The sequence below is a fragment of the Pholcus phalangioides genome, unplaced genomic scaffold (assembly GCF_987345545.1).
Source record: "Pholcus phalangioides strain wild (caught in Gottingen) unplaced genomic scaffold, Ppha-v1.0 ptg000014l_1, whole genome shotgun sequence".
NCBI classification, from domain to species: Eukaryota; Metazoa; Arthropoda; class Arachnida; order Araneae; family Pholcidae; genus Pholcus; species Pholcus phalangioides.
Genome location: NW_028301607.1, coordinates 11,291,532 through 11,318,314, shown reverse-complemented (window position 1 = coordinate 11,318,314; position 26,783 = coordinate 11,291,532). Strand labels below are relative to the sequence as shown.

Here is a 26,783-nt window from a genome sequence, read left to right as displayed (position 1 = left end):
AGGAAAATGCTTCTTCACAAACAGAGGCTTTTTTTTATTTTTCAGAAGCAAATGATGCTAAAATCTGAAATTAAAAAATTCTAATTGTGATGGTTTAAATGTTTTTAAGAGTTATGATAAAGATGAAGGCACGTCTCTTGCCGTATGCTACACATTGCCGATTTGCTCTTTATGAAAAAAAACAGCTGTGCAGTCAATCATACAAAAATAAAATTGATTCACACACACACATAGTATTATCTTAAGACATTTGTAATTCCTGATAGTTCCAACAATACATTTAAACAGACACTGCGAAACAAAACCTAAGTACATGAAATATATTGGAGAGGGAAAATATCACATGAAAATCGTCATGAAACTGCAAAATTGATCAAAAAAAACTTGAATAATAACTTATGTAGTGACTTCCTGGATCGAGAACAATGAACAAGCCACCGATTGTGCAAGATGATGAATCAATTTCAAGCCGATATGGTGGACGTCTAGTGAGGAACTTGGCGGCTGGATTCAGTTGTATTCCAGCACTTTCTTATGATAAAAGAGAAGATACCTGAAATGATTAATATGAAATTTGTAACTTAAAACAGTTTTTCTGTAGTCAAAACTATATTTCACAAAATACAAGAGTTTTACCCCGAACCCTTACTTAACATTCCTGTAAAAAAAAAATCTCTTCATATAGATTCAAAATTTAAGAATCATTTTTGGAACAATTACGGGAATAAAATAACATTACTTTGATACACTAAAACAGTGTTTGTCAACCACTGGTACCAGGCAGTGAGTGGTTCACTGTTTCATTTTTACCCATTTATTTCTCAGTAGTCTTGTGTATGACTGAGTCTTCAATTCACAAAAAAAAAAAAATTAAATGGGGCCACGGGATTCCAAACGTTGAGAACCACTGCACTAAGGCGGCAGTTTCAAAATGGGATTCCATGACCCAATTGTAGAATTATAAAATAAATTAATGTTGAAAAAATAAATTTCTTGAATTTACATGCAAAATCACAGCTGTAGACTGCAGCAGTAATACTGTTTGATTTGAAAAAAATTGTACTTGTGACAAAAGCTCTTGATAGGGGCATGAAATTTTGTTTTAGTACTTTTGAAGTCCAGTAGATTGCATTGCTCATTGCTAGCGCATCGTATTTACTATAGTACTGGATAAAATGTCCTCCATTGTTCGAGAACATTCTTGCTGTTAGATAGCTGTGGTTTCTGCTGCCATAAATTGGGGTTCATAGCAGACACCAAGAGATTTCCTGAGGGGAAAGTCCACGACTGAAAATATTTGGGAACCGCTGCATTAAGGCTCATAATATAATTATGTGGTCAGCTGTGCAATTTGTTTCAAAATATGCAGGACTAATTTCTAATCTGACTTTTTAATAACAAATAATAACATTATTGATGAATCTAGTGTTAAAGCTTTTGGCATTGTGTAAACTAAACTACATTGTGCAGGCGTTTAATTAACTACAGGTATGGAAGTGCTTGACAAAAAAAAGACACCCCCCCCCCACACTTCAGAGATTTTTTTTCTTATCTCCCCAACTCAAACAAGCCCATAGAATCCTGTTATAACTATAGCTTCTATCACCCCCCCCCTCCCGGACCATTCCATTGCCCATCAGGGGGTGATATTGCCTACTTTGGGAAACACTGTGCTAGGCAATGCACGACCTTGGTTGTCATTGGAAAGAAGTCTTTATTGCCCCCTGAGTATGTGCGCGGGAAGGGGAAAGCGATCAGCACAGTCTTATCTCTGAGTCAACTCATTGTATGTCATTTCCAAAAGCTGTTGAAACGATTTAAGATCATAGATCGCAGAAAAAGCTGTTCAAGCATTTTATCTTTATGCCATACATAGTTGGCAGTGGAACATCATGTGCATGTATCATCTGTAATTTTTATTTGTGTGAATGCCATATTACAAATTTTTTTAAACTGTGTTATAATGGGATTCTACTGCATTTACACCCTATTTAAAAGTTGTTATTGTTAATATGGACTATTATATAATGTCTTTTTTTTGTTCTTTAAGTTGAGAATTTTTGATATATATATATATATATAAGGTTTTCATTCTAAACCAAAGATACGTAGAATACCATTTTCTGAATAACAGTCATTCTTAATCAGACACACAAGTTAATTGTGCCACTATTACTTAACCATACATTCCTCTGCAAAATTTCTAACAAATCTGTACATACATACCGGAACAAGTTATGTGTGTACATATAAGTGGCCCTAACATATTTTTTGTCATACTTGTGCTTGCTTCAAGTTCTTGTCAGTGCTGTCATCTGTCTTCCATATTTCGAAGTGAAGATAGTAAATGCTTGAAGTTTTGTTTTATGTAAGCACCACGTTAAAGGTCTGCCTGTTCTCTGTGGAAAGATGTTTTCCAATAGGAAACCAACTCACATTTGCACCTTGGAGTTGGAAAGCCGGAGAAAAATAACGCCGGCCACCCATCCACTGTAACAACATGGTTCAAAAACCTTGATCTTCAAAATCAGAGTCCATCACAATCTCCACATGACTGCACAGCAGCTGATTGTTATACATTGTACCAGGTGCATATATGGTTAAGTAGTAGTTATTAATTATAATCTCTAATGATAAAATTCTTGCTATAATTTACTAAATACCAACTTACACTTCACTTGAGAAAACATCATCTATGTGTGCGGTGGTGATGTACCCATCATCAAATTTGAACCACTGATTACCTATTGGTCGGATGTAGCAAGTGTAATGGCCTCCTTTACCAGACCCCTCATGATTTACAACAGCAAATAAACAGTACCTGCAATTTTAAAATGCAAAATAGCACAATTCTAAAAAAATATATTTATACATTAGCCACATCGATAGGACTGGACTCATCAGAATTCCAAATACCATACTCCCCTGTGTTAGTCAGCCGACATGCTCGGAAACATGAAGGCAGACCAGTATGATGGAAAAAATACATTTTCCGGCACGACTGAAATCTCAGTCACAGATTTAAGGTCTTTTTTAAATAACTGCAACCTAAGAATCAATTGAATTCAGATTAGAAGCATACGTAGATATTGAAGTACTTTTGCCCTGACAATCTGCGTAAGATTAGAATAAGCTTAATTAAAGAGCAAAAAGTATCAAATAATTGCATGGCAAAACACAATGCTGTAATTTATATCTTCAACTTCCGCACATTTTTAAAAAATGTCTGAAATCTGTATTTCATATATGTTGACAATAGTCAAATTAGAGCAGTAAGTAAACTCAAATTTTTATTATCATTACCAAGTTTGTGTAAAAAAAGGGCTTGCTACATGAAAAACCATTAATTTATTCGGATTCACCTATTCATTAAAAAATTAACATCAACTGATATTGGTTTTTTGAATATATCCTAATTAAACAGGAATGGACTTGACTCCATTCAAAATGCTGGTGTCCCAAGAGTTTTACAGCATGCTGAATAACACAGGGGAATAAAACTCATATGGAAGAGCATTGCAAGTATAAAATACATGTGATATACAAAATATGAACAAAAATTCATTTGCAATACTTCAGAAGTGATCAATATTAAAACTTAATTTATACTAACTCATTATCACTATTGATTGAATCGCTCATGCAATTCTCTCCAATGGTATCAGATGAAGCTTTGTTCTGATGAAATGAAGACGTATATGGTGTCATATCCAACAGCTCAGGAAACGAGATGAAAGTCTTTTTTTTATGAGTCTGATGAAGACGCTGTAATGAAAGAATTAAGTTTGCTATGTATGTATCCAGATTATACAAATTAGAATGTAATATTCTGAGACATTAGCATGCAAAACATTGAACACAACCAAGAGAAAAGTTTGAAGACAAACTTTTACAATTTCAAAAAAGGCAGGATGGCACGAGACATTTTTTATAACATGCACTACATTATTACTCTATCCCGCGTACACTGGAGTTTCTGTCAAAAGCATTTTCACATAGTGTTATCAAAAAGTTTTTTTTTTAATTATACATTATTCTTTTGTAATTCTCTTCATGAAACAGGAGTTCTTAACCAATGGATCATGACAAACTGTCGCAGGGCTTCCAAGATGAGTCGTTCAAAGCCACCAACAACCAGAGATTTTTGAGGTATGGGCCATGATCGAAACTTGTTCACAGGGACATCTTAAATGGATCATTCAAATCCACTAAGAACCAGGGATTTTTGAGCTTTCTTTCTTCTTTACTTTCAAACTGAGTACAACTCTGGTCTATCGTAATGGGAAATTTACTACTGAGTAAAGTATGCCGGGAGTGTGTATACCTAACAGTCAGTGCATATATATAGATAGTGTTACATCTGATTTTTCAGTGCTAACCATCTGTATTTCAGAAATAAAGTGAGTGAAGTGTAATGATTGAATATTTGTAAAGTTGTAGACCTGTTGCTCTCTGTGTCAAGACTTTTTAATGGGAAGATTGGCTCACATTAGCACCTCAAAGTTGGGAATCACAGAGAACTAATTTCAGCCAACCCCTATTGTGGCACCCGTGGGATTCAAATGAGAATCTCAGGATGCGAGTTTCACTATGACCACTAACCACCACAGTGGCACAGATTCTTGAGCGATGGGTCACAACCAAAACTTAATTTGCAGGGGTTTCCTAGATGATTCATACAAATCCACTTACAGTACTGTTATAAATGCACTTAATTCATCACTGGTTTCACTAATTTCGAAGAACAGTCAGTCCCATAGGTCACAAAGCTGATATTGTTATTGTTGGGTTTGAGTGGCAGCTGAAAAAGGTTAAGAACCTGCGACATAAAGGCAAAAGAAATGCTAAATAGTTGAACATATAAAGTCTTCCCCTAAAAATTTTTTGACAGCTGGATAACAGGAAGAAACATCTGGGTGCAAATTTGCATACAGAAAATGATGTAAAAATTTTTTTCTATAAATCTTAGATGGGCAATCTGCTCAGTGGAATGGTGCTTGAGGAGAACACTGTACATGTGTATGTCAGGGCTTGACAAATTTGGAAAAAATTTAGGCACCAGTCAAATTTTGTAGAAGGAAAACATTTTTTCCCCTCTGAGAAAATTAGTCCAAATACAGTAAAAGTCTGATATAAACAAGTGATTATCAAATAGCTAATGTTAAAGATACAAAAAAAAATGTAGGTTATAGCAAGTTGAAAATTAAGAGCATTCGCTATAACAGTAAAGAAAATTCTCAAAAAATATTGTTTTCTCTTCTATCTCTCTTCAAGAATTAAATGCGATGACTAATGTGTGGTTTATGTTCCTCGTAAAAATTACTCTGAGGTATTTCTAACAAAGAAGGGAGGTAGAGAAAAATCAAAATTTTCAATTTCTTCTTTTCATATTTTTGTGCTTCTCCGCCATATACACAGAGTATGCGATTATTTTAATCCACTTTTGTCTCTTCCAGTGAATAAAAGATCATGGGACCAAAATTTACAGTTAAACTCATTTCCGAATGACAAAAAAAAATGTGCTAAAAATTTTTCTTGTTAGCGAAAAAATATTCACGAAAGTGAGCAGCAATATAATGGTTGAGAATATTAACTGTTCACTTGGTTGATTACATCACTACGAAAATATGATATAATATAATTTTGTATATAATAAAAAATTATATGCAAAAATGTCAGAAAAACTGCTATAAAGCCAAAAATGTCATGACCACAGTTCTGTTCATTTAGATAAATTTTTTTTAATATTAATTAAAGACATTTTAATGCAGATAAAAAGCAGCAAATTTTCTACAATTCTATAACATGACGGTGCAAAAAATGAAAATTAATTTATAACGAGAAGTCTGTTATAATGACAATTTTCCTTGTGATCGTCTTTATAACAGACTTTTCACAGTAATTCTTTTTGAAACTCTGTGACCCCCTTACATGTTGGTAGACACGCTAACTTGAATTTCAAAATTTTGTTGTACTCCGACTCCACTTTCCAAAATTTTAGGTGGCACTTCCAATTGCAACGGTGACCTTGTGCCTGCAGTTTGTCATGCCCTGATGTGTGTGCTCAAGAATCAAATAAATACCTTGAAATGGAAGCTTATGAGTATTGGAAGCTTCATAATAGTTGATTGCATTGAGCACTTGTCCTTTTTTTGGCAGCTGGAACATGTATGAGGATCTTTGAGGCTTTCTCCTTCAATATAACTGTGAACAGATAAATAAAATGTCAATCAATCTAAGTAGATGCAAAATATATCAATTTAAACAATATATCATTTCAACCATGTCATTTGGATGTTATTTTCAAATTTTCTCAATCATCCTTATTATAAATGATGGTACTTATGAAACTTAATGCATATTCACTTTAGATTTATTTCACAAATTTACATACACCTATATAACATAATTTATTCATCCCCAGTCAATTACGATAAAACTATAAAATTAGAGTTATAGAATTATATTATATATTTTACAATATTTGAAAGAAAAAAAAAATTTGAATAAACATGGCAAAACATTTAATTCATAATGTGATGAAGAAAGCTGGGACAGGGAAGAGAGCAGTAGCTAAAAGCTAGTATATAAACTGAAGAGCCAAAAAAACTGGTACAGGCATGCGTATGCAAATAAAGAGATATGGAACCAATCAGAGTAAGGTGCTGCAGTCGGCAACGCCTATATAACACAACAAGTGTCTGGCATAGTTGTTAGATCGGTTACTGCTGCTACAATGGCAGGTTATCGAGATTTAAGTGAGTTTGAACGTGGTGTTATAGTCGCGCACGAGAGATGGGACATAGCATCTCCGAGGTAGAGATGAAATTTGGATTTTCACGAATGTACCGTGAATATCGGGAAACCGGTAAAAAATTAAATCTACGACATCACTGCGGCTGGAAAAAGATCATGCAAGAACGGGACCAACAATGACTGACCAGAATCATTAAACGTGACAGACATGCAACCCTTCCGCAAATTGCTGCAGATTTCAATGCTGGGCCATTAACAAGTGTCAGCATGCAAACCATTCAACGAAACATCATCAATATGGGCTTTCGAAGCTGAAGGCCCACTCGTGTACCCTTGATGACTGCACGACACAAAGCTTTACGCCTCGCCTGGGCCCAACAACACAGACATTGAGGACTGGAAACACGTTGCCTGGTCTGACGAGTCTCGGTTCCAATTGCTTCGAGCTGATGGACGTGTACGGGTATCGAGGCAACCTCATGAATCCATGGACCCTACATGTCAACAGGGGACTGTTCAAGCTGGTGGAGGCTCTGTGATGGTGGTATGGGGCGTGTGCAGTTGGCGTGATATGGGACCCCTGATATGTCTAGATACGACTCTGACAGGTACGTAAGCATCATGTCTGATCACCTGCACCCATTCATGTCCATTGTGCATTCCGACGGACTTGAACAATTTCAGCAGGACAATGCGACACCCCACACGTCCAGAATTGCTACAAAGTGGCTCCAGCAACACTCTTCTGACTTTAGACACTTCCACTGGCCACCTAAATCCCCAGACATGAACATTATTGAACATATCTGGGATGCCTTGCAACGTGCTGTTCAGAAGAGATCTCCACCCCCTCTTACTCCTACGGATTTATGGACAGCCCTGCAAGATTCACGGTGTCAATTACCTCCAGCAATACTTCAGACATTAGTCGAGTCCATGCCACATCGTGTTGCGGCACTTCTGCGGGCCCCCTACACGATATTAGGCAGGTGTACAATTTTTTTTGGCTCTTCAGTGTACAATAGGCACTGCTTATTGGAATCACATATGTTATCATTCAGCTATCATTATCACTTTTACAAAGTGCAAACCAAGCATATATAATAACAAGGGAAACATCTGTTCATGGTTATTAAGAGTTTGATGTTCTGTATGATTTGGTGGTCCACAGGCTTGATGGAGTGTCCTATCTGACGCAGGGTCTGAATGAAGACCCCCCCCCCCTTTAATAAGAGATTAACAAACATATTAATAGGCAATGTATGCAACTTTATAAAGTCATCTAACCTTTCTAAGCATTGGAAAAGTGTAGTAGATTCTTCATCACATTGACTTGACTTTCCATGTGTACCTTGAATCGGAAGCACAATTTATTATAAACCATTATTAATTTAATTATTATAAATTATGAAATTGGTCTTGCACACAATTACAAGGACTGAAACATGAAATTAATGCTGAATTCAAAGTACAGCCACACTTAGTTATAGAAAATGCAGATATTACAAATATTTTCACATATAACAAAATTTTTCCCCATCTCCCATGAATTTCATATTGCTTATCAAGCTGGTATGAATATAATTAAGTTTGTGTACAACAAATATTTCACTTTTTTGCATTATAAGTGTCTGACTATACAACGACATGTGAATTTTAAAGCTGAAATACCAAATTGGAATGCACTCCTTAATGAATAAAATCGAAAGAAAGGAAATGGAAATGAAAGGATGCTGACACTGACACGAAAGATGAATGTTGATAGAAACTTTGAACCACCTAGTGAAATTACAGTTTAAATTATCAGCATTATGACAGATAGGTACAAAGTATGTAGGCAGGCATCCCGCAGAGTTTAGAGCAGACTCCCTAAAATTCTTCTTTGTGATAACAAAATTTATTCTCGCCTGAAGGACAACAGTAACTTAGTTATGCAGGGTATAACGTCATAATGCAATTGAGAAATCAGGAGAATTCTCGAACAAATTAAATGGATGCCAGAGAATGGCTCAAAAGATTTTACTTATTACCAATACATGTAAAAGTGTCAATAGTACCGTAGTTGAAGATAAAGAAATAAAATATGAGATTTTTTGATTGAATCTCACCGTTCTTAGTGTTATGAAGTATTTGTATACTAAGGTACCAGGACTGGACAAATCTATTTTCCAACATGTCCAGAGGCAGGTAAAGATTTTGACCAGGAATGCATTTTGCTTTACCACATGTCTGGTGTGGGAATCAGTGTTCCATAATCATTCCATCAATCATAAGTGTTCCCACACACACACACATTCTTTTCACACATTTAAAATATTGATTCAGGCATACCTATTATTTTAAGTTACATCCTTACTGGGTACATCAATCCTTGGTGATTTTTTCCAAACCTAAAGCACTTGACATGAAATATAAGAGGAAAACGAACCCAGTTTTATATTTTAGTCAAACTGATTTAATGAATCAGTTAAATTCAACATTTTTATTTGTGAAATTGGGGAAAATCATTTTATCAGGCTGAGATTAACACAAATTAAGAGCAGAAACTTCTAAAAAAATTGGTTAAATAAAGGAATTTGTTAAATCTGAGTTTGATATATCAGGTCAACCTGCAGTTAGAAAACAGCCTAACCCATTTCTGTCCATAAATGGAATAACCCACAAATGGTACATGACCCTTATCCAGAACACATTTGTACAGTATGTAAAAACCTGTTTTTATCTATGCACGAGACTGGCAGAAAATTTAGAGGGCGGATGGAAATGTGTGTATCATAATGGCAGTCACATAAATTTGTACACCATATTTATTTCTATAATTTGTGTTTTTAACTGGCTATGGACCATTCCTGGCTAATGGAATACCAACCACAGATAATTCTTTGCTCTCTCTCCTTATATAATTACATTACATTCTTTTTTGGAGTCTTCCAAAGTGCAGAGCTTGTCAACTCTTTTCGACAAGGCACAGCAAATTTTGAAAACTTACGTTTTTTAAGAATGACACTCCTTCGAGACCGCTTTCAAAAGTACAGTGTGCAAAATGTGCAGATTACAAGATCCGATATAAATAAGGCAAGATGAACCAGATAGTTTTACTGCGTTGTCCATAATTTTTTAAAAGGATTTGTTCACATTTTACTGTTCAATGCCAGTGTTGACAAATGAAGCACTTCCATTTCTAGCCATTTGTAAATATTTTTTATGCCTCTTCATGCCTTAAAAATACAGAAGACCACTGAATGCTATTGGGTAGCATCAGAATCATCAAACCTAGAATAGGCCTATGTATCCAACTTCTCTGAAATGCAAACTGTTGAAACTGTTGTTTCACCTATTTGCACCGTAATTTTGAATGATGAATGTTACTGTCCAAGACCATGAAGTAATAAATACAAAATTATTTTCCCATCCAGACAGAAGTTTTTAATGACTACTATACTTGTTGAACCTTCAAACTAAGCAAATGAAAACTTAATCAACCAAATGGTTCACATACACCCCCCCCCCCCAAATAACCTTAAAAATGATAAAATTTCTGCTTTGGCAAAATCATTAATTGCATTCTTCAACATTTGTAATATTTGACAATATATCAATGATTTTCTGCTCAATTAAAATCAATTACACAAATTTTGTCGATAGGATTTGGTAAAAAAAAATAGGAAAAGTAAAACAAAACCAAGAAAGTAGGACGAGTGGGAGCCCTGCGTTTGCGATCACTTGCCCTATTCCATATTTCTAATCATTTACCTTTCATTTGTGATTGGATTTTATGCTCAATTAGAAGATTACAGAATTTTTTTAGTGTACTTACATTAGTTCCAGTGATACCCAATACAGTGCTTATATCACCTGTTCAACAGAGTCGCTCAGTTTCCTCAATTCCAATAATTTGTGTGCCAAGTGGATTTTGCACACCGAAAATTGTTAAACAAATGACACTGCGAAAATCTTAGAAATTAACTAAAATTTCTTTTTTCTTCCCAATTCTAAACAAAAACATGAAATCTATGAGTGGAAGAAAATCAGGGAATGTAGAGACCATTCAAGAAAGTGTCTGAAAGTTACATGCAGTAAAAGCTGCTAAACTTTAAATAAACAGGACTCGCTAAGCATCTAGACTTTTATTTTTATTGTTTGCCGGAATCAATATTTCAAAAAATTTTGCTTTAAAAAAAAATAAATGTAATGAAGTCTGGATAAAGAAGGTACTTTTAATTCTTACATTGCAGCATTTGTTGACACAAAAACAGAGAGACTACTGCACTATCACTTAATATTTCTTTTAAAATTTTCTTTCTTGAAAACTTTGAAACTGAAGACAAACACATTGACTACCATGCAGATTACAAGAATTGCCTGTTTTCATTCTACAGATCACCATCTCACATAGAAGCCACTGATGTGGATGAAAAAAATGCATGAAGAAAAAAAATAGGTTGGTTTGTCAGGTTTATTCATTTTCCTTATGGCAAAAGTCAAAGGGATAGAATTTGAGGAAATATGCATTTCGGTAAAATCAACAGTCAGGTTTAGTGCTGATCAAAAATACATCGAGGGAAAATGAGTCTTACTTGTGTTCAACGACTTCTGTTGTGGCTCATTGCCTACAACCAATGATAAATTCAAAAAGATGTCATCATGCATGGTCACATTTCTGTGTTAGGAAAAAAATATTTATAAAGAAATAAAATGACACAAGCACAGAGATGTATGATAACTCTAAATGAAACTTTCATTATAATTAAACAGATTTCTAGTATTTTTTTTTCCTGTTTAACAAATTTATTCTTACATAAAATAAATTAATCAATCTATGGCACAGGTTCAAATCAAATGTTTGCACAAAATGTAAATATCTCTGTAAATTTTTCATTGTGTTGTTTATTTTGATTTTTTAAATTTAATATGTTCGTGATATGGGCCCACGACAGTCTGAGTGCATATTTAGTGTTATGTGAGAATTTTTTGGTGCTGCCATCCATTTTTCTAATTATGAGTGAAATGTAATGACCGAATATTTGTAAGTTTGCAGCTCTCAGTGGCAAGACTTTTCAATGGGGAGACCGACTCACATTCATGTCTCAAAGTTGGGAACCACAGAAAACCAACCTCAGCAGCCCACCAAATGTGCTGTCGGAGGGGTTCAAACATGGATCCTCACGATGCGAGTCTCTCACTATAACCACACAGTCCCATAGTGTCTCCTGCTATATCTGCATTAAAATAGTCTTTTCGATAATTTTTTTCTAATATTAGGCAATGAATAAGACTCCAGTCATGAAATTTATTTTTGTCTCACAACAGTTGATTCTCAAAGATGTTTTGTGGAGAAAGTTGTATTCTAAAAACAATTTAGCAGACTGAAAGAACAATTGATATTCTTGATTATTATATCCATGGCTTTATGGGTCGACATTTTTTTCTGCTAATCAGAAATTTTTCTTCGCACAATTTGTTCAGTTATTCAGAAATCACTTTAAACTACAAGGTCCAGTCAAATATGCCCTGGCAGTGTCAGTGGTTTCTGTCACTGGGAGAGACAAAAGTAGAATAATATCAGCACATATCTGATGTCTATAGGAGGAAGGATTAAAAATATGAAGAGGGAGTACAAAATGTGACTTTTTGAGTCTGTCCTTTGTTAGAAATACCTGAGAATGTTTACAAGGTGCATGAGCGATGATAATGGTAATATTCTATCCTTTTAGATCAGTTCTTTAAGGGAAAGCAAAACACTGATCTTTTTGGAGAATTTAGTTGATGTTATAACAAAAGTTTCATGATTTTTCAACTCACTATAACCGAATACCTTTTGCATCTTTCACATTAGCTATTTGACAATCACTAGCAATGAGACTCTCGCTATAAATCGTACTCGTTACATCAGACTTTAACTGTACTATATAACATTTAGGAAAGAATGTTCAACTCACCCACAATCTCCACAAATGATATTAATCTTAGTTTTCCCTCTATAAATTTGATGCACAATACAGCGACAGTTCTTCACATCATTTGAAAAGCCTTCGTCTCCTGAACAAAAACACAAATATACCATATTGTTATATTTACACAGACATATTCAATCTTCAGAATAAAAATTATATAAAATAAAACTAAAGAAAAATTTAATGAAATTAAAAAAAAAATTATAATTAATGTTGATCCTTAGTTAATCTATTTTTACTCATTGCAATCTTTGACCAATTAAAATACATTTCTGATGATGCTTAATTTGTTTTTGTTATACACTATTGAAAAAGAAAAAGTACGAGTGATTTAAACTAACAAGTACAAAATTTAAGGCCACAACAGGTGAATTGTCCAAGATGGTGGCTGGAGTGTAGTCTATCATGGACTATTCTGTTTTGTTTTAATTTTTTTAAACAACATATTTGTTGTGAGAATCAGTGAACATGGACGTATAAATAGCAGACGGGTCAACTTTGGGAATCCAGAAATCCGGAGATTCTTCCTAGAGGGCACTCATAGACTCGATCAAAAAAAAATTCGAAACAATTTTTTTTTTTAATTGATGAAGAAAAAGTTCCATGCCTCCCCCCAAGGCAGGTTCTGCATTGCCCCTGAGCAGAATATAATTCCATGTCAGTCTTTCCATTCAGAATAGACAAATCACATCCTCATACTGTTCATAAAACATAAGTGTTTCCTTTCGTGGATGCTATCAGTGATTGATCTTGGGTATATGAACTCTTAAAAGTTTTATATAAATTAGTTTTATATTTTCTTTCTGAAGACATATTTAATCGGAGGAAACAATTTAAAAAACTTCAAAATACAAAGCTGTTGATGAAAAAACTTGTGTTTACCGCATGACTGTTAATGGAATACAATAATGATTATACAGGTATTTCGGCAACCAAGGTCATGCCCCTGATAAATGATTGCCGATAAACGCTACGTAAACAAAGCCACGTCTTTGCCAGTTGCTTAAATGCGGTCACCAGACCACGGCTGTTCTCTATGGGTGTTTTCCCTAATGACGACGGCAGGCATTGACGTCATGACAACGTGGAAGCTCGCGTAAAACCTAATTTTCTGCTAAAATCCAGAGAATTTTAACAAATACAGTCTCCAGCCCAAAATCCACTGGAGAGTTCACAGGTCTGAAGTAGACACAGGTGGATACAGAGTGGGGGGAAGGGGGTGGCATTTTCTCTCTTCTCTCTTTTTGAGGACGAGGACCCTATATCTGCTTATGCATAAAGAGTATAATATAAAGTTTAGACATCAATGTTATATTGCCTTCTAAATGTTGATGCAAGATATTCAAGATTGCGAGAAAGAACTCATGGGCATCTTGTTGATCGTATGCTGCTAGGTACTCTGCGTTCTCCCATACGATGCATAGTAAGCCTGAAGGCACAAATGGCTTAGTTATTCCAGAGTAAAACTAGAAAAAGAAAATTATGAAGCATTAGACTCAGATCAGGAGCATATATAAATGCCATTATGAATATTAGAATAGATCAATAAATGTTCACTAAAACTGTGGTTATCTAGAATACAGTGCAAATCCCACATAATATCTAGTCCTTATAGTGACCATTCCATTACAATGACCGGTAGGATGTGTCCCGATTTTTTTCATATAATGAGCATCCTATACGTTTATATTTCGATATAATGGCCACCAAATATACACATATTTCTTGCTTCACACAATCCCACTTTATGAGTTCTTGCCATTACACAATTTTTAAAAAAGTTAGTTTAAAGCATTGCTAACCTGTGAAATTCAATCAAAATTTCAATTCTAATTACGTGAAATTTGAAAATACGCTTGAGAATTGAAAAGGTCAGCATAGCTATAATGATAAAATCTGTTGGATTTGAGGATGCAAATGGGACGAGTGCATATAAAATGCTCAAATCCCAATGATCAGAGTGAGCTAATAGCATATTGGCTCATTTATCAATATTGTTTATAGCTCACTAATCAAAGCGGAAAATTTAAAACAATATGAATGATGAAGTCAGAAGCCCTTTGTTATGTGCATTACCAATTTTTATTGAGCCCATCAAGTTTTCAAGAAAACAAATGATTTTTTTTTCTTAGCATATTGATTATCCCATCAAAATTGTAATCGTAGAAAATCGTTCCAATGAGAATAGAATTTTCACATTTTTGACAGGTATTTTTTGGAAATCATTAATAAGATAAAGAATGCTGTCACTAAAATGAATCTTGACTGTTTCATTAAAAAAAAGTATGAGCCTATCATTCCAAGAATTTCGGGACAGCAAGGCCACACAAACCAGAACTATTCCATTCGTCATCTGACTGAAAACTAACATATAGCATTTATAAAATAGTATTAATTAAATTTATTTCATCCAACAAAGAAAAATTATTGATTTTATTTATCACCAGATTTACAAGCATGAATAATTCATTAAATTTAATTTATTTATTGTAATGAAGAATCCCTCTTCCCTCCCCCAATCGCTATCTTATCCATACTAAATTAAACTCACTTTACGTGATTTCATCGTACACAATCTTTTTCTTGAACCAATTATTGATCATGTAAAGCTAGAAATGTCTGTAACGTCTGTTTTTGATGGAACGATGATCTTCATAATGAGTGTCAGCTGCATAAATATAGTCTTATGATATCATTCATTTCAAGAGGTTTTCTTTAAATCAACAATTCACCTCTCATTAGGATAACGATATAGGATATTAAAATAACATCTATAATAATAATTTTCTCTTGAAAATTGATATATAGAGATTTCACTGTACCATACACTAATGATTAATAAAGTAATAGAAACACACTGAAATCGTACTACCTATTCTGCAGTAGTGCTGCTTTATGTATTAATTTTTTTATATGAAAACCTCACATTAATTTTTCTCCCCCTTTGAAGCAGGGTTGTCAAATTTGCTCCCCGGGTAGATACCCATAGCTTTTTTTTATGAAAATAACACCTAAGCGGAAAATAAGCCTTAGCTTGATTTTTCAAGATGCTCATAATATAAGCCCGACCCAGAAAATTTGCCTGTTAAAATCGTCAGCCAGATGAAGGCATTCTGTAGGTCTGTTGCTATACATGACAGTTTTCTTGTATGAAGTGATATTAATATATAATAATGTTAGACATTTATGTTTAATGATAATTCAAGTTACTCTGTAGTTTTAAGTTCCCAAAAATGGCTAATTTGGACAAGTGGAAAACACCTCCCAGAGTAATGAATCCTCAGAATGACTTGTCTCCTCCTCTTAGCCAGATTAATTTTTAATTATCACTGCTCCTTTAAAAATATTTCAGAATTTAATTTAATGAAGTAGGGATATTCTTTAACAGTGAGAAATTTAAGAAAAAGAGAAGTACGAGACTTTAGCTCCTGAAAGTTTTGGTTCGATTTAAAAAAAAAACGATGGTTCTGGTTACATAGCTAAAAGGTTTTATTTTTGATGTATCAGGACACTTTTGGATACATTTTCTGCGGTGGGTCGAAAAAAAATATTTTATTTGCAAATTGCTATAGTGCAGAAAAGTAGCCTCCTTTAATAAAAAGAAAAATGACGTAAAAAAATTTAAAATCGATTGACATCTTCCGGTCATGCATCGTACTTGAAGTTTATGAAAATTGACAAAATTTAACATTTTTCTTAAATTTTTTTAATACTACTTAAAATTTGACGATCGATGTGCAAAAGTTCCTTATGCTTACTTTAGGGTCCAATGAAATAAAATAAATTAAAACATAATTGATGTTTCAATGTTTATCGGTCGCACAATGTGTTCGAAAAACTGGAATTGACCAAATTTTTGCAAGTTTCATTGTGCAGCTCTACCACCACCTACACCCTATCCAATCAACCATCCAAAGTAGGAGAGTGTGAGTAATTTACATTATAGTTACCAAAATTGACTAGGATTTACTGGTTTACAGTTTCTTCTATTGTTTCTTTTCCAAGTGTTCACATTTAAAGTCTAACTTTTGCACAATGAAACTTGCAAAAATTTGGTCAATTCCAGTTTTTCGAACACAATGTGCGACCGATAAACATTGAGATATCAATGATGTCATAAAATAAGCATAACAAACTTTTGCACGTCGATTGTAAAATTTTAAGTAGCAATTTGAAAATAAAACTTAATTTTTTTTTTCAACCCACCCTGTTGTACACATGCATATTTAAGTTACATATTTTGAAGTTGTGGAAAACGGAAATTCAATTTTCCCCCCATTTTGCCCAAAAATCCCACCTGGGCTTTATTATTCTCTTATTTTATTATTCCCAATTTTATTCATCAAATACATAGTTTAACATGCACTAAAAATATATATTTAAGCATAATGTAAGATGTACACATGCTTAAATTAGATATTTTGTGGTTATGGAAAAAGAAAATTCAATTTTCCCCATTTTGCCCAAAAAAAACCTAGGTTTTCTACCCAAAAAACACTGGTTTTTTTAGAAAAACCCACCCGGGCTGGGTTTTTTACAACCCTGCTTTGAAGCTACATGTTATGCATAGGCCTACATACATTTTATACACATTACCTCTTGGAAGAGTTGACTCATTTCACAAACCATGCACCATATCATCTTGTCTTGCTGACACTTGTGGCGTCCAGACAAGAAATAGTCTCGTAACAGAGGTGTGTGTATAAGGAGTTGCAGTATGCAATTTACAAAACATGTATGTCCAAGATTCAAAAGTCCTCTAAGACCTGGCAAATAATTAGTTTAAAAAAGTATTATTTAACATTGAAAAAAAAAACTATGTGACCATCATCTTATCAATCAGAGATAAACTAATCTAGAAGAAAATTCTGAAATTGAACAACATATATTATAGAATTGAAACCATGTCAATGAAAAAAAGTAATTGAATTGCTTCATTGGCATCCCCAATGATCTAATTTTGGGAAAACAAAAAATAAGAAAAATAGACTGGGATTGCAACTGGTATTCATTGCAATATTCTGATTTTGCACAGCCAGGGCTGTGGTCAGAATCAGGTTGTATGGAAGGGGGGGGAGGAAGAAAAAATGAAAAAAAGGGAGAGAAGGAGCATGGCAAATTTGCAAAGCAAAATAACAGCGGATAGGAATCAGGACAAGTGAACCTACGTAGACATACTTATGCATGCATGCAAAATATGCACTAATTCTGAAAATTATTAAATTTTATGCGTGTAATGCATTGATACAGAAAAAAGGCCAAAATATGCAAATGCGTGTATGCATTTGCATATAATCTGGGCTCTAGTCATGGTATTTGAAAGGTGAAAAAAGTATTTTAAAATGCCATTATATACATAATTTTAGAATCAATTATGCGTAAGTATACAAAACTATACTCTTATAAACAGATATTGCTATTTTGCCACAAATACAGTGATTTTTTTGGTTAGGACCTCATCGATCAAATTGAGATTTAAAAAAACGAATTAAAAAAAACTCATGATACCGACCCAAATAAGAATTCCTAGAAATCAGTCTTCGTTCAGGGTTAAGTTTCAACAGTTCCAACTGGAGTTTGTTTGCTTCCCAAGGATAGTATGGTTCTTTTATCCCTGGAGAAAAAAATTATATCGTTTCATTTAGCATAGGCCAGTTTTTCTCAACCGCTGGGCCCTGAGATCATTCACATGGGGCCCATGTGCAATTGGCCGTTTCCTGTGATCATTCACATGGGGCCCATGCGCAATTGGCCGTTTCCTGAGATCATTCACATGGGGCCCATGTGCAATTGGTCGTTTCCTTTTTAGTTTTTCCTCATTAATTTTCCATTAGTCATGCACTTGACCAGACCTTCCACTTACAAAAATAAATGAAAAAAAAAGGCAGCAGGCTTCCAAAGGTTGAGAATCACTGGCACATAGGCTATAGTGTATTTTCATCTGTAAATTATTAGAAAATTGTTTTTCACAAATTAATTTTTAAAAATACTTGTTCGCTTTTCACACTCTCAGAGCTGCAAAAAGAGAGAAAAAAGCTGCAGATACTAAGCAGCAGCAGTATATACTCCATGCTAAGAAATTCACGATTTTTTAATGTATAATCCATGGATTATACTCAGAAAAATAACTGTTTAAAATCATAAATATTATTCAAATTATGAAGAAAAAATTATATGCTGGTGATTTTAATCGCAGAGACCAAAGTCTGAATTTGATATACAGTCGAATGCCTTTTTAATGAATACTGTTATAGCGAAAATCTCATTTTAACGAACACTTTTCTAATCCCCGACATAAATTTACATAGGAATAATGAAAAAAACCTGAGATTTCTTTATAACGAAATTTCGTTATAGCGAAGTGATTTCTCTGGTCTCTTGGAGTTTGTTATAACAGGATTCGACTGTAGTAGGATCCGGAAGTTCAGGCAAAATGAAAATGTCATATATGCCTTTTTTGCCTATTTTCAAACTTTTTTGTAGAAATGCCTTTTTTGAATTTTTCTTGCCATAAACACCTATTTCAACAGTTTCCTGCTTATCATTAATAATATAATATAATTAATTATACAGTATATTAGAGAGGCTAATATTCTGCAGAACTTAGATATTGTTACAAGAATTCTTTTGAAATTCTCAATCGTCAACTTTAAGCACTAATTCTTATCAGAAAGCCTCCTTTCCATATATTTAAGTGCGCAAAAACAGTGTAAGTGCCTAAAACAGAAAACGGTGTTATGAAACATGGAAGTGACAGACTTTCTTTCTCTGCTACACATAACGTTCAGATATCCTAGCAATCAACAAACTGTTAAACTCACATCGTCAAGTATTATAACAGTGCTAATTATAACAAACAGAATTACAATTACAGTAGAACCTGAATTATCCGAACACATTGACACCGAAAGGTGTTCAGAAAAGTGAAAAGTTTGGTAAATTGATTTTGAAACTAATTTGATAATGCAAAGGAATAAATTTAAATTTAGCGTAACAAATGATATCTTCCCCACCTCCCAGCAAAACCGTGATAAGAACTTTTTTTTTGTTGTCAAAAAGATGCACTCCTCCCTCTCATAAAACCACACCCATAGGATTAATTCGTCAGACGGAAGAAAAAAAAGATGGCAGTTAAATCTGCTCCTATTCCTGCATTTGTTTTCTTGTCACTTGTTTATAACTACATAAACTGTACCTGGATCCACCCTGCTTACACCTATAGCTCACGGGTACAATATTTCCACGGGAAGTGGATTATCGTACAATAGAAGGAAGCTATCGAGTTAGGAGATAAGAGGATTCAAATTCCAAGAAAATGCCAACTGTTAAGTATCGTTGACTACAGAAAACCGAAAATGAGAGGGGTTGGGGTGTTCCGTTGACTGAGTTGTTCGGAAAATTTATGTTTGGATAAACAAGGTTCTACTGTATTTACTAATGCATGAACTTTGCTTTAGCCAGATGGTATTAGACATGAATGTTTTTGTTTCAGGCAGTTGCTGCACCATGTATAAGAAAACTTTGTTTTTTGGAAGTTTTGGAACTTTGACTATTTTTAGTGCATAAACTTGCGGGCTGTAACAATTAGACTTCATTTCTTTATTAATTATGATTTCATCATTCATAAGGATGGTTTGTTTGAAATGAGACCAGGCTTTATTTAAAACATACCCAGATTTCATTATGACAAAAGTTATATCGACAGATGAATCATCTAATTATAACACAAACATGAAAGACTTTTACCTAGAAGTTTCGACAGCTTTGTCTTGCAATTTCTCAGAATTGCTTCAAATTCGACATCATACACATAATCTCTGCAAGGAAAGCAATACACTGCCCCATAGGAAACATCTACAGCTACAGAAAAAGAGAAATAAGAGATAATATTTGCATATAGCATACTTCTGTTATACTAAGATTTAACTACAATGGAAAATATATCGTGCATAGAAAAGTCTAGCATGGAATAACTAGAAAACCATTGATCCCAGAAACATACTTCCAGTTGGAAAAAGTATTCAAATACTGTGTAAATCTCATATGTCATTCATATTGCAAGTTGTATATATTTATTACAATAAGAAAATTAACATTTTATACTGACACCGTGCCTTCAAAACTCAATTAGAAAGTTGTTGCCCTGTCTCTCCTGAGCCCATTAAAAAATCAGTTTTTTAGTGCTTGTCCGCTGGTTTAGGGGCCATTCAAGTATTACGTAAGCAGATTTTCAGCCATTTTTGATGACACACCCCCCCCCCTTGTCAGCAAAATTTCATCAGCAGCTTAGAATATTTCATATCTTCAAAAAGGGTGGTTAATGACATAAGCAACCTTCAAACCCCCCCCCCCCTGTCATCAAAAGTCAGCAAATCCGAAATCCCCGATGCTGATGTATTACTTGAACGACACCTTATGTGGCTATTTCTTTCATTTTTAATGATTCTCTTGCGGTACATACTCATTTTCTATTTTGGTTGTTTCACATACTAGCACACTATTTTGGTTGTTTCACATACTAGCACACTATTTTGGTTGTTTCACATACTAGCACACTATTTTGGTTGTTTCACATACTAGCACACTATTTTGGTTGTTTCAAATACTAGCACACTATTTTGGTTGTTTCACATACTAGCACACTATTTTGGTCACTCACAGTGCCTGCACACTTTCTAGATGACTTTTTTGGTTGTTCACTGACCTAGTCACTCATGCTTACACACTCTCTAGTAGGTCACTCTTTTGGTCCCTTTGCTCTGTTAGGCAGAGGCAGACTTATGGGGGGGGGGGTTCACTGACAAATTCCTATTTCTGTCTAATTTTCTTGATTACCCATTCCTAAAATTTGCCACCCCATTCAAACTTGCTGTCCTGGACTATTAGCTCCCTAAGTTGTCCTCCTCCTCCCCCCCCCCCCCCCGTACATAGACCTGAAAAAAACACTTGAAATTTGAATGGGTCCCCATCTACAAGAGTTCAGAAGTTAGATTTTACTGTACTTACCAAGATAATGATTTTTCAAATGAGCATGATCATGTATATGACCAAGCTTGTAGCATCCGAAATAGGCGCAAGACATGCAGGCATGGAGACGAGTAGTATAAGTAAGACAACTCTGGCAGATACAGCACTGTGCCTATGAGAGCAACAACAGTAAAGTTAGAGAACACCTTTAAAAATGAAATAACCTGAAAGAAATAATTAAAATGGTAGCGTGAATCAGTTGTGGGAGGACAGTATAATATCATGGATTATTCCAGTTATGGATAGATAATACATTAACTAGACAAAAACAAACAAAATTAAATTTCAAAAAAATGCAGACAATATACGACAGCAAAGTGAAGCTTCACTAATGTTTGGTGGGAAAAAAACCAACTGAATCTGGCAATTCATTTCACTGAAATAAAGCACAAATAAAAACCAACCAATAAGCCTATTGGTTGCATTTACTCGAATGTAACCAATACGCTTATTGGTTGCATTTTCCACAAGTTTTACAAAAGAACTTTTATAGTTTAACACCAGCCTTCGGTGCATAAATTAGCTGCCTTCATAAAATGAAGTCAGTTCGTTATGAACAATAGGCTACACAGTAAAGAACTGTGCATTTGTTTGCAGCAATTCGAAACAGAAGCACATGAAATGCTGTAACATAGATATGGTGAAGATGTTTCACCACAATCAATAACATTTCAAACACTTTGAGTAGGGTGGTTTGGGTGCTCTTGCTAGCACAATGAGCCAGTTTCTGAAAGACCTACATGCGAACTAAGCACATATTTGGAAAGACCAGAAGGTGTTACTATTTTCATTAGAATATCTGGATTTTTAATGGCCAGCTACAAGCACTGAAACATTGGCAAAGTTCAAAATAAACATTTCGCAGAAATTTTTAATCGCCAATTCCATAAACACCCTTCTAACTACAATTGGGCAAATTCACCAAAAAATTGTCCATCGCACAAGCTTTCAAAAGAACCTACCATATCAATGTTGTAGTTGAGGAAAAATTTAACCTCTTGTTTGCAATACTTCACTGAGATCAGAGTGTTTGCCGATGTAGACATTTTAGTAGATTTTGGCAACAATTTGATTTTTCACTTTGCCAATCTCTCAGTGCTCGTAGCTTGCCATTAAATCCAGCTATTCCAAGAGGTGGCGGTGTCTTTTTAAAAAAAATTACATAATTTTATTGTCACCAAAATATATATAACTAATTCCGAATTTTTTTGAATATCTACTTCACTTCGATGAACAGATTTCAGTGATGTATTGCTAACAAAAGGCCAAATTTCTTCTGAACTACATCAATATAGTTTTTAATTTTTTTTGAAAATATGTGCAATGAAAAAGTTTTTGGTAATTTTTCCCAATTGTAACTAAAAAAACGAAAGTGTTTGTACATTTGGCAGTAATTCAATTTTGAGCTTTGCCAATCTTTCAGCTCGCCATTAAATCTAAATATTCTGATGAAAATGCACTTCATAAGATTTTTCTCGCTCTTTCCACATGTGCTTATTTTGTGCATAGTGTATAAAATGGCAGAAATTTGTGTTTTTTTTCAGACTCGACATATTTTTCCTTCCACCATAACTCGAAAATTATTAGAGATAGTACAGAGTAGCAAAATGGTGTTTTATATTCCACTTGGGCTTATCTATCATTTTCGTTTGTCAACTTATTCGCAGTTCACCCTGTATAATCTGAATTACATGCACGGGCAAAATTAAGAGAGTGGCACCTCTCTTAAACCGTTAAATGCTGGTAATTTGATTCAGGCCTTGTGCCAGTCTGGCACTACTAGTAAGTAAAGAACTAGCAGGATTTAGAGCATCCGGCCCACTAATTTTCCCGAACCATTCAGGTTTGGGAAGGGGGGGGGACGGAACAGCAATGAGGAACAACGTTTCTCAACCGACGGTCTGTGACGATGGCATCGGTGGTCCACAGACAGGTTTGATACTTTCAATCCTAACTTATTGAAAAATTATTCAGTAAATTTCAAATGAACTGAAAAGTCCCATAATAAGGAAAGCAAGGGGTCCATAGAATTGTTTCTTTCCGATATTTTACTGGTCCTGGGATTCAGAAAGGTTGAGAAACACTGTACTACATAGTTCCCCCAACCTTTTTTGCCCCATCATCCTCCTACGCAAGCTAATCCATAGGATCCTATGTTATACCCGTAGCTTCTACCCCCCCCCCCCCTCCGGAACTTTTCATCCCCCCAAGGGGGTGTTAACGTCCATGTTGGGAATCACTGCTGTACTAGAACAATGAATCCCAACTTGGTGAACACAGCATTGGGGGAGACAACACCCCAAAGCAGAACACTTTACATTGTTCTGCAATGAGTCCTCAGATAACTGGAAATGTTGTGAAAATTCAGTAACTACACTGCTCAAAGCAATTAGGGGAGCAAGCAAAAACGTGAAGAAAACCGTGCGAGACAGCCACGTATTGGCATACAATGGATAGTACACACGTATCAATGTGCAATACAGAAAAAAGACGTAAAAAAATTTGGAATTAAGCTTTAATTCTTTGAAAATATGGAAAAAACGTGAAAAGATGATTTAGGGTAACAATTCGGTTACATGTAAACGATAAAAAAAAGTACAGTTTAGACATGATGCACGAGTTTTAATAGAGCGTGTGGTCTCCTCGAACAGCTAAGACTGCTGCACACCTGTTTGCCATGGATGCGATGAGGTTATCGATCAGACTTTGGGGAATACTGTTCCACTCCTCAAGAAGTACAATCTGCAAGTCTCGGACAGTAACAGGCGGCCTTGGTTGCGCAGCAATGCATCGTCCGAGCATGTCCCAAACATTCTCGATTGGATTCAGGTCAGGAGAGCACGCTGGCCATTCCATACACTGTATTGTTTCAGCTTCAAGCATGTTCTCCACCAGACGAGCTCTATGCGGTCGGGCATTATCATCCTGGGAAACAAAGGAATCTCCAATGGCTCCAGCGTAAGGGATGACATGAGGTCGCAGTATCTCGTCTGCATACCTTTGGGCCGTCAAAGTACCATTGCGAATGATATGCAGGTCCATACGCAGGCCTATGCTGATTCCACCCCATACCATCCAACCAGCTCGTCTGTATTGTGACCTTCCACGAACAAATGCGGGGTTATTTCGAGTGCCCCTGTCCCTCCATACCAGAACACGTCGGGTGTCACACTCCAGACTGAATCGGGACTCGTCTGTAAACAGCACTTGGCTCCAATCATGTTGCTCCCAATCTCGATGTTCAGCAGCCCATCTTCTTCGGGCCGCATGGTGGCGTGGGGTCAACGGAATGCAGACCATTGGCCTACGTGCATAGAGCCCTCCCTCATGAAGCCGATTACGTACTGTTTGGCTGGACACCCTTCGTCCTGTTGCCAAGAGCATCCATCTTTGCAGCTGCGTAGCATTCTCTGTTCTGTTTCGACAGGCTGTTAACTGTACATACCGGTCATCAGTTGCTGTAGTGGCCGACCTTGCCCTGGTCGACACCTTGCAACACTTCTGGTGACTCCAACAGCGCCCGCGACACTACGTTGTGTTTGCCCGGATTCCAGTCTGCCTATAACACGCCATGCCATGGATTCCGGTAAATCCCGTTGTTCAGACATCCTCAAGTCACCTTGTCTCAAAAAAAAAATAAAAAATATTGCGCAATCGAATTTCACAGTTACGGCAGTAAAACAGACGTTTCTGCAACATCCCGATTTCTGCCCTTATCTCCTTTTTCTGGTTTTTGACGTCGTGAACTTTGATTTGCATATGAAGTTTTCTTCTTCCGTTTCCTGCTAGGCTTTAAATTATGGATGATTCATTTTATGTTACTTATCGGTATACATCTTTGCGTAATTTTGTTAAAACCATGCTAAACCCCAACCAAACCCCTAATTGTTTTGAGCAGTGTATCACGCTGTTTTCTTCTTTGAATCATATACAGTGGATCCGCTCATATAACGTTTCGCTTTAAAAAAAAAAAATTCATGAAAAACCGTTGTACGCGGGAAACGCTTTAAACGGGAAATCTCTGAGTATTAGGACCATGAAAATAAGTCGTACTAAGCGCCGAAAACATACGTGGGGGAAACCCCGACCGTTAAGCCAGGTTTTCTGAGCCGCGCGCAACGTGATTCACCCAGCGCGACACGCCGGACACTCACCAGTAGGAAAAGCAGCATGACTGTTTTCCTACAGAGCGCAATACTTTCGGCGACAGCGCTTTACGTCGGGCGTGATTGGCCAACCGCTTCTGGAGTCAAATGCGCTGCGCGTTTTGCGGATATTCTCTTCTGTTGCATGTTTTCTTTCCCTTCAAACCGGAGCAAGCAGACGACAGAGTAGCTGATGCCAAGGCCATATACTATAATATAGCAGCCTTGATGCGCCACACTAGGAAAACACAAACACGTAGCGTAATTATGTAACACGTTTCTGCCGGCACGAAGTGGTCTAATGCGGTTCACGCTGCGCAACAACAAACATATTCCTAGGAAAACCCGGCTTTACCATTACTAACCTTAACTTCGAGCCGGTCTTTAGTATTAGGAGCCACTATACAGCTACAAATGATCTCATAACTCTGTAGCCCATTTTTTCTCTTGTACTCAACGACATGCTGGCAGCTGCCGACGTCGTTCATTCTGGCTGGGTAAAGGTGCTCGGCACTTTCCGCGCGACTTTTTATAAATTCCGAAACCAAGCACACAAAACCAATCAAAGTCTCTGTTTCAGCAGGATTTTTCAAAACAAAAGACAGTTACAGTTGAATTAAGCAGGGCTATCGACTGCAGTCGACAATTCCCTAAAACAAAAGACCAAACATCGAGTGCCGACTAGTTGTGCTGCCACCAAAGCTGTATTAATAATCTTAAGTCGCTTTTGTTGCCACCTTCAAGGTTCATTATACGTTTTAAATGAGGGCTCTATCCCGAGATTTAATCTGACCATATTTTCTCAAGAGAAATACCACCATGATGACTTTTGGACGCTATTTAAGTAATTGACGCTCATAATTAATTTACTCCAAGGGGCCGTTCAAGTATTACGTATGCA

General features: G+C 35.6%; 1 protein-coding gene across 1 annotated transcript; it reads right to left on the bottom strand.

Moving 5' to 3' along the window:
* Positions 1-236: 236 nt before the first annotated feature.
* Positions 237-26,572, bottom strand: LOC149078144 (ubiquitin carboxyl-terminal hydrolase 22-like). The gene is made up of 13 exons (XM_089241738.1): positions 26,248-26,572; positions 21,717-21,849; positions 20,457-20,570; positions 18,223-18,324; positions 17,307-17,476; positions 14,029-14,176; positions 12,696-12,795; positions 11,334-11,416; positions 8,044-8,107; positions 6,084-6,204; positions 3,614-3,765; positions 2,672-2,821; positions 237-553 (listed from the first exon to the last, which is right to left on the bottom strand). The coding sequence occupies exons 1-13, from the start codon at positions 26,368-26,370 to the stop codon at positions 511-513; spliced, it is 1,503 nt and encodes a 500-aa protein (XP_089097864.1). The 5' UTR covers positions 26,371-26,572; the 3' UTR covers positions 237-510.
* Between the last annotated feature and the right edge of the window lie 211 nt (positions 26,573-26,783).

What these genes read in the sequence shown, in the direction of transcription:
- LOC149078144 (XM_089241738.1), bottom strand. Translation starts at nt 26,370, where the DNA reads ATGAACGACGTCGGCAGCTGCCAGCATGTCGTTGAGTACAAGAGAAAA. An exon ending in CTTGCATCAACATTTAGAAG is followed by an intron (nt 12,796 to 14,028) that starts GCAATATAACAT and finishes GTTTTTGTTCAG; the next exon opens with GAGACGAAGGCTTTTCAAAT. An exon ending in TCAATCAATAGTGATAATGA is followed by an intron (nt 2,822 to 3,613) that starts GTTAGTATAAAT and finishes TTAAAATTGCAG; the next exon opens with GTACTGTTTATTTGCTGTTG.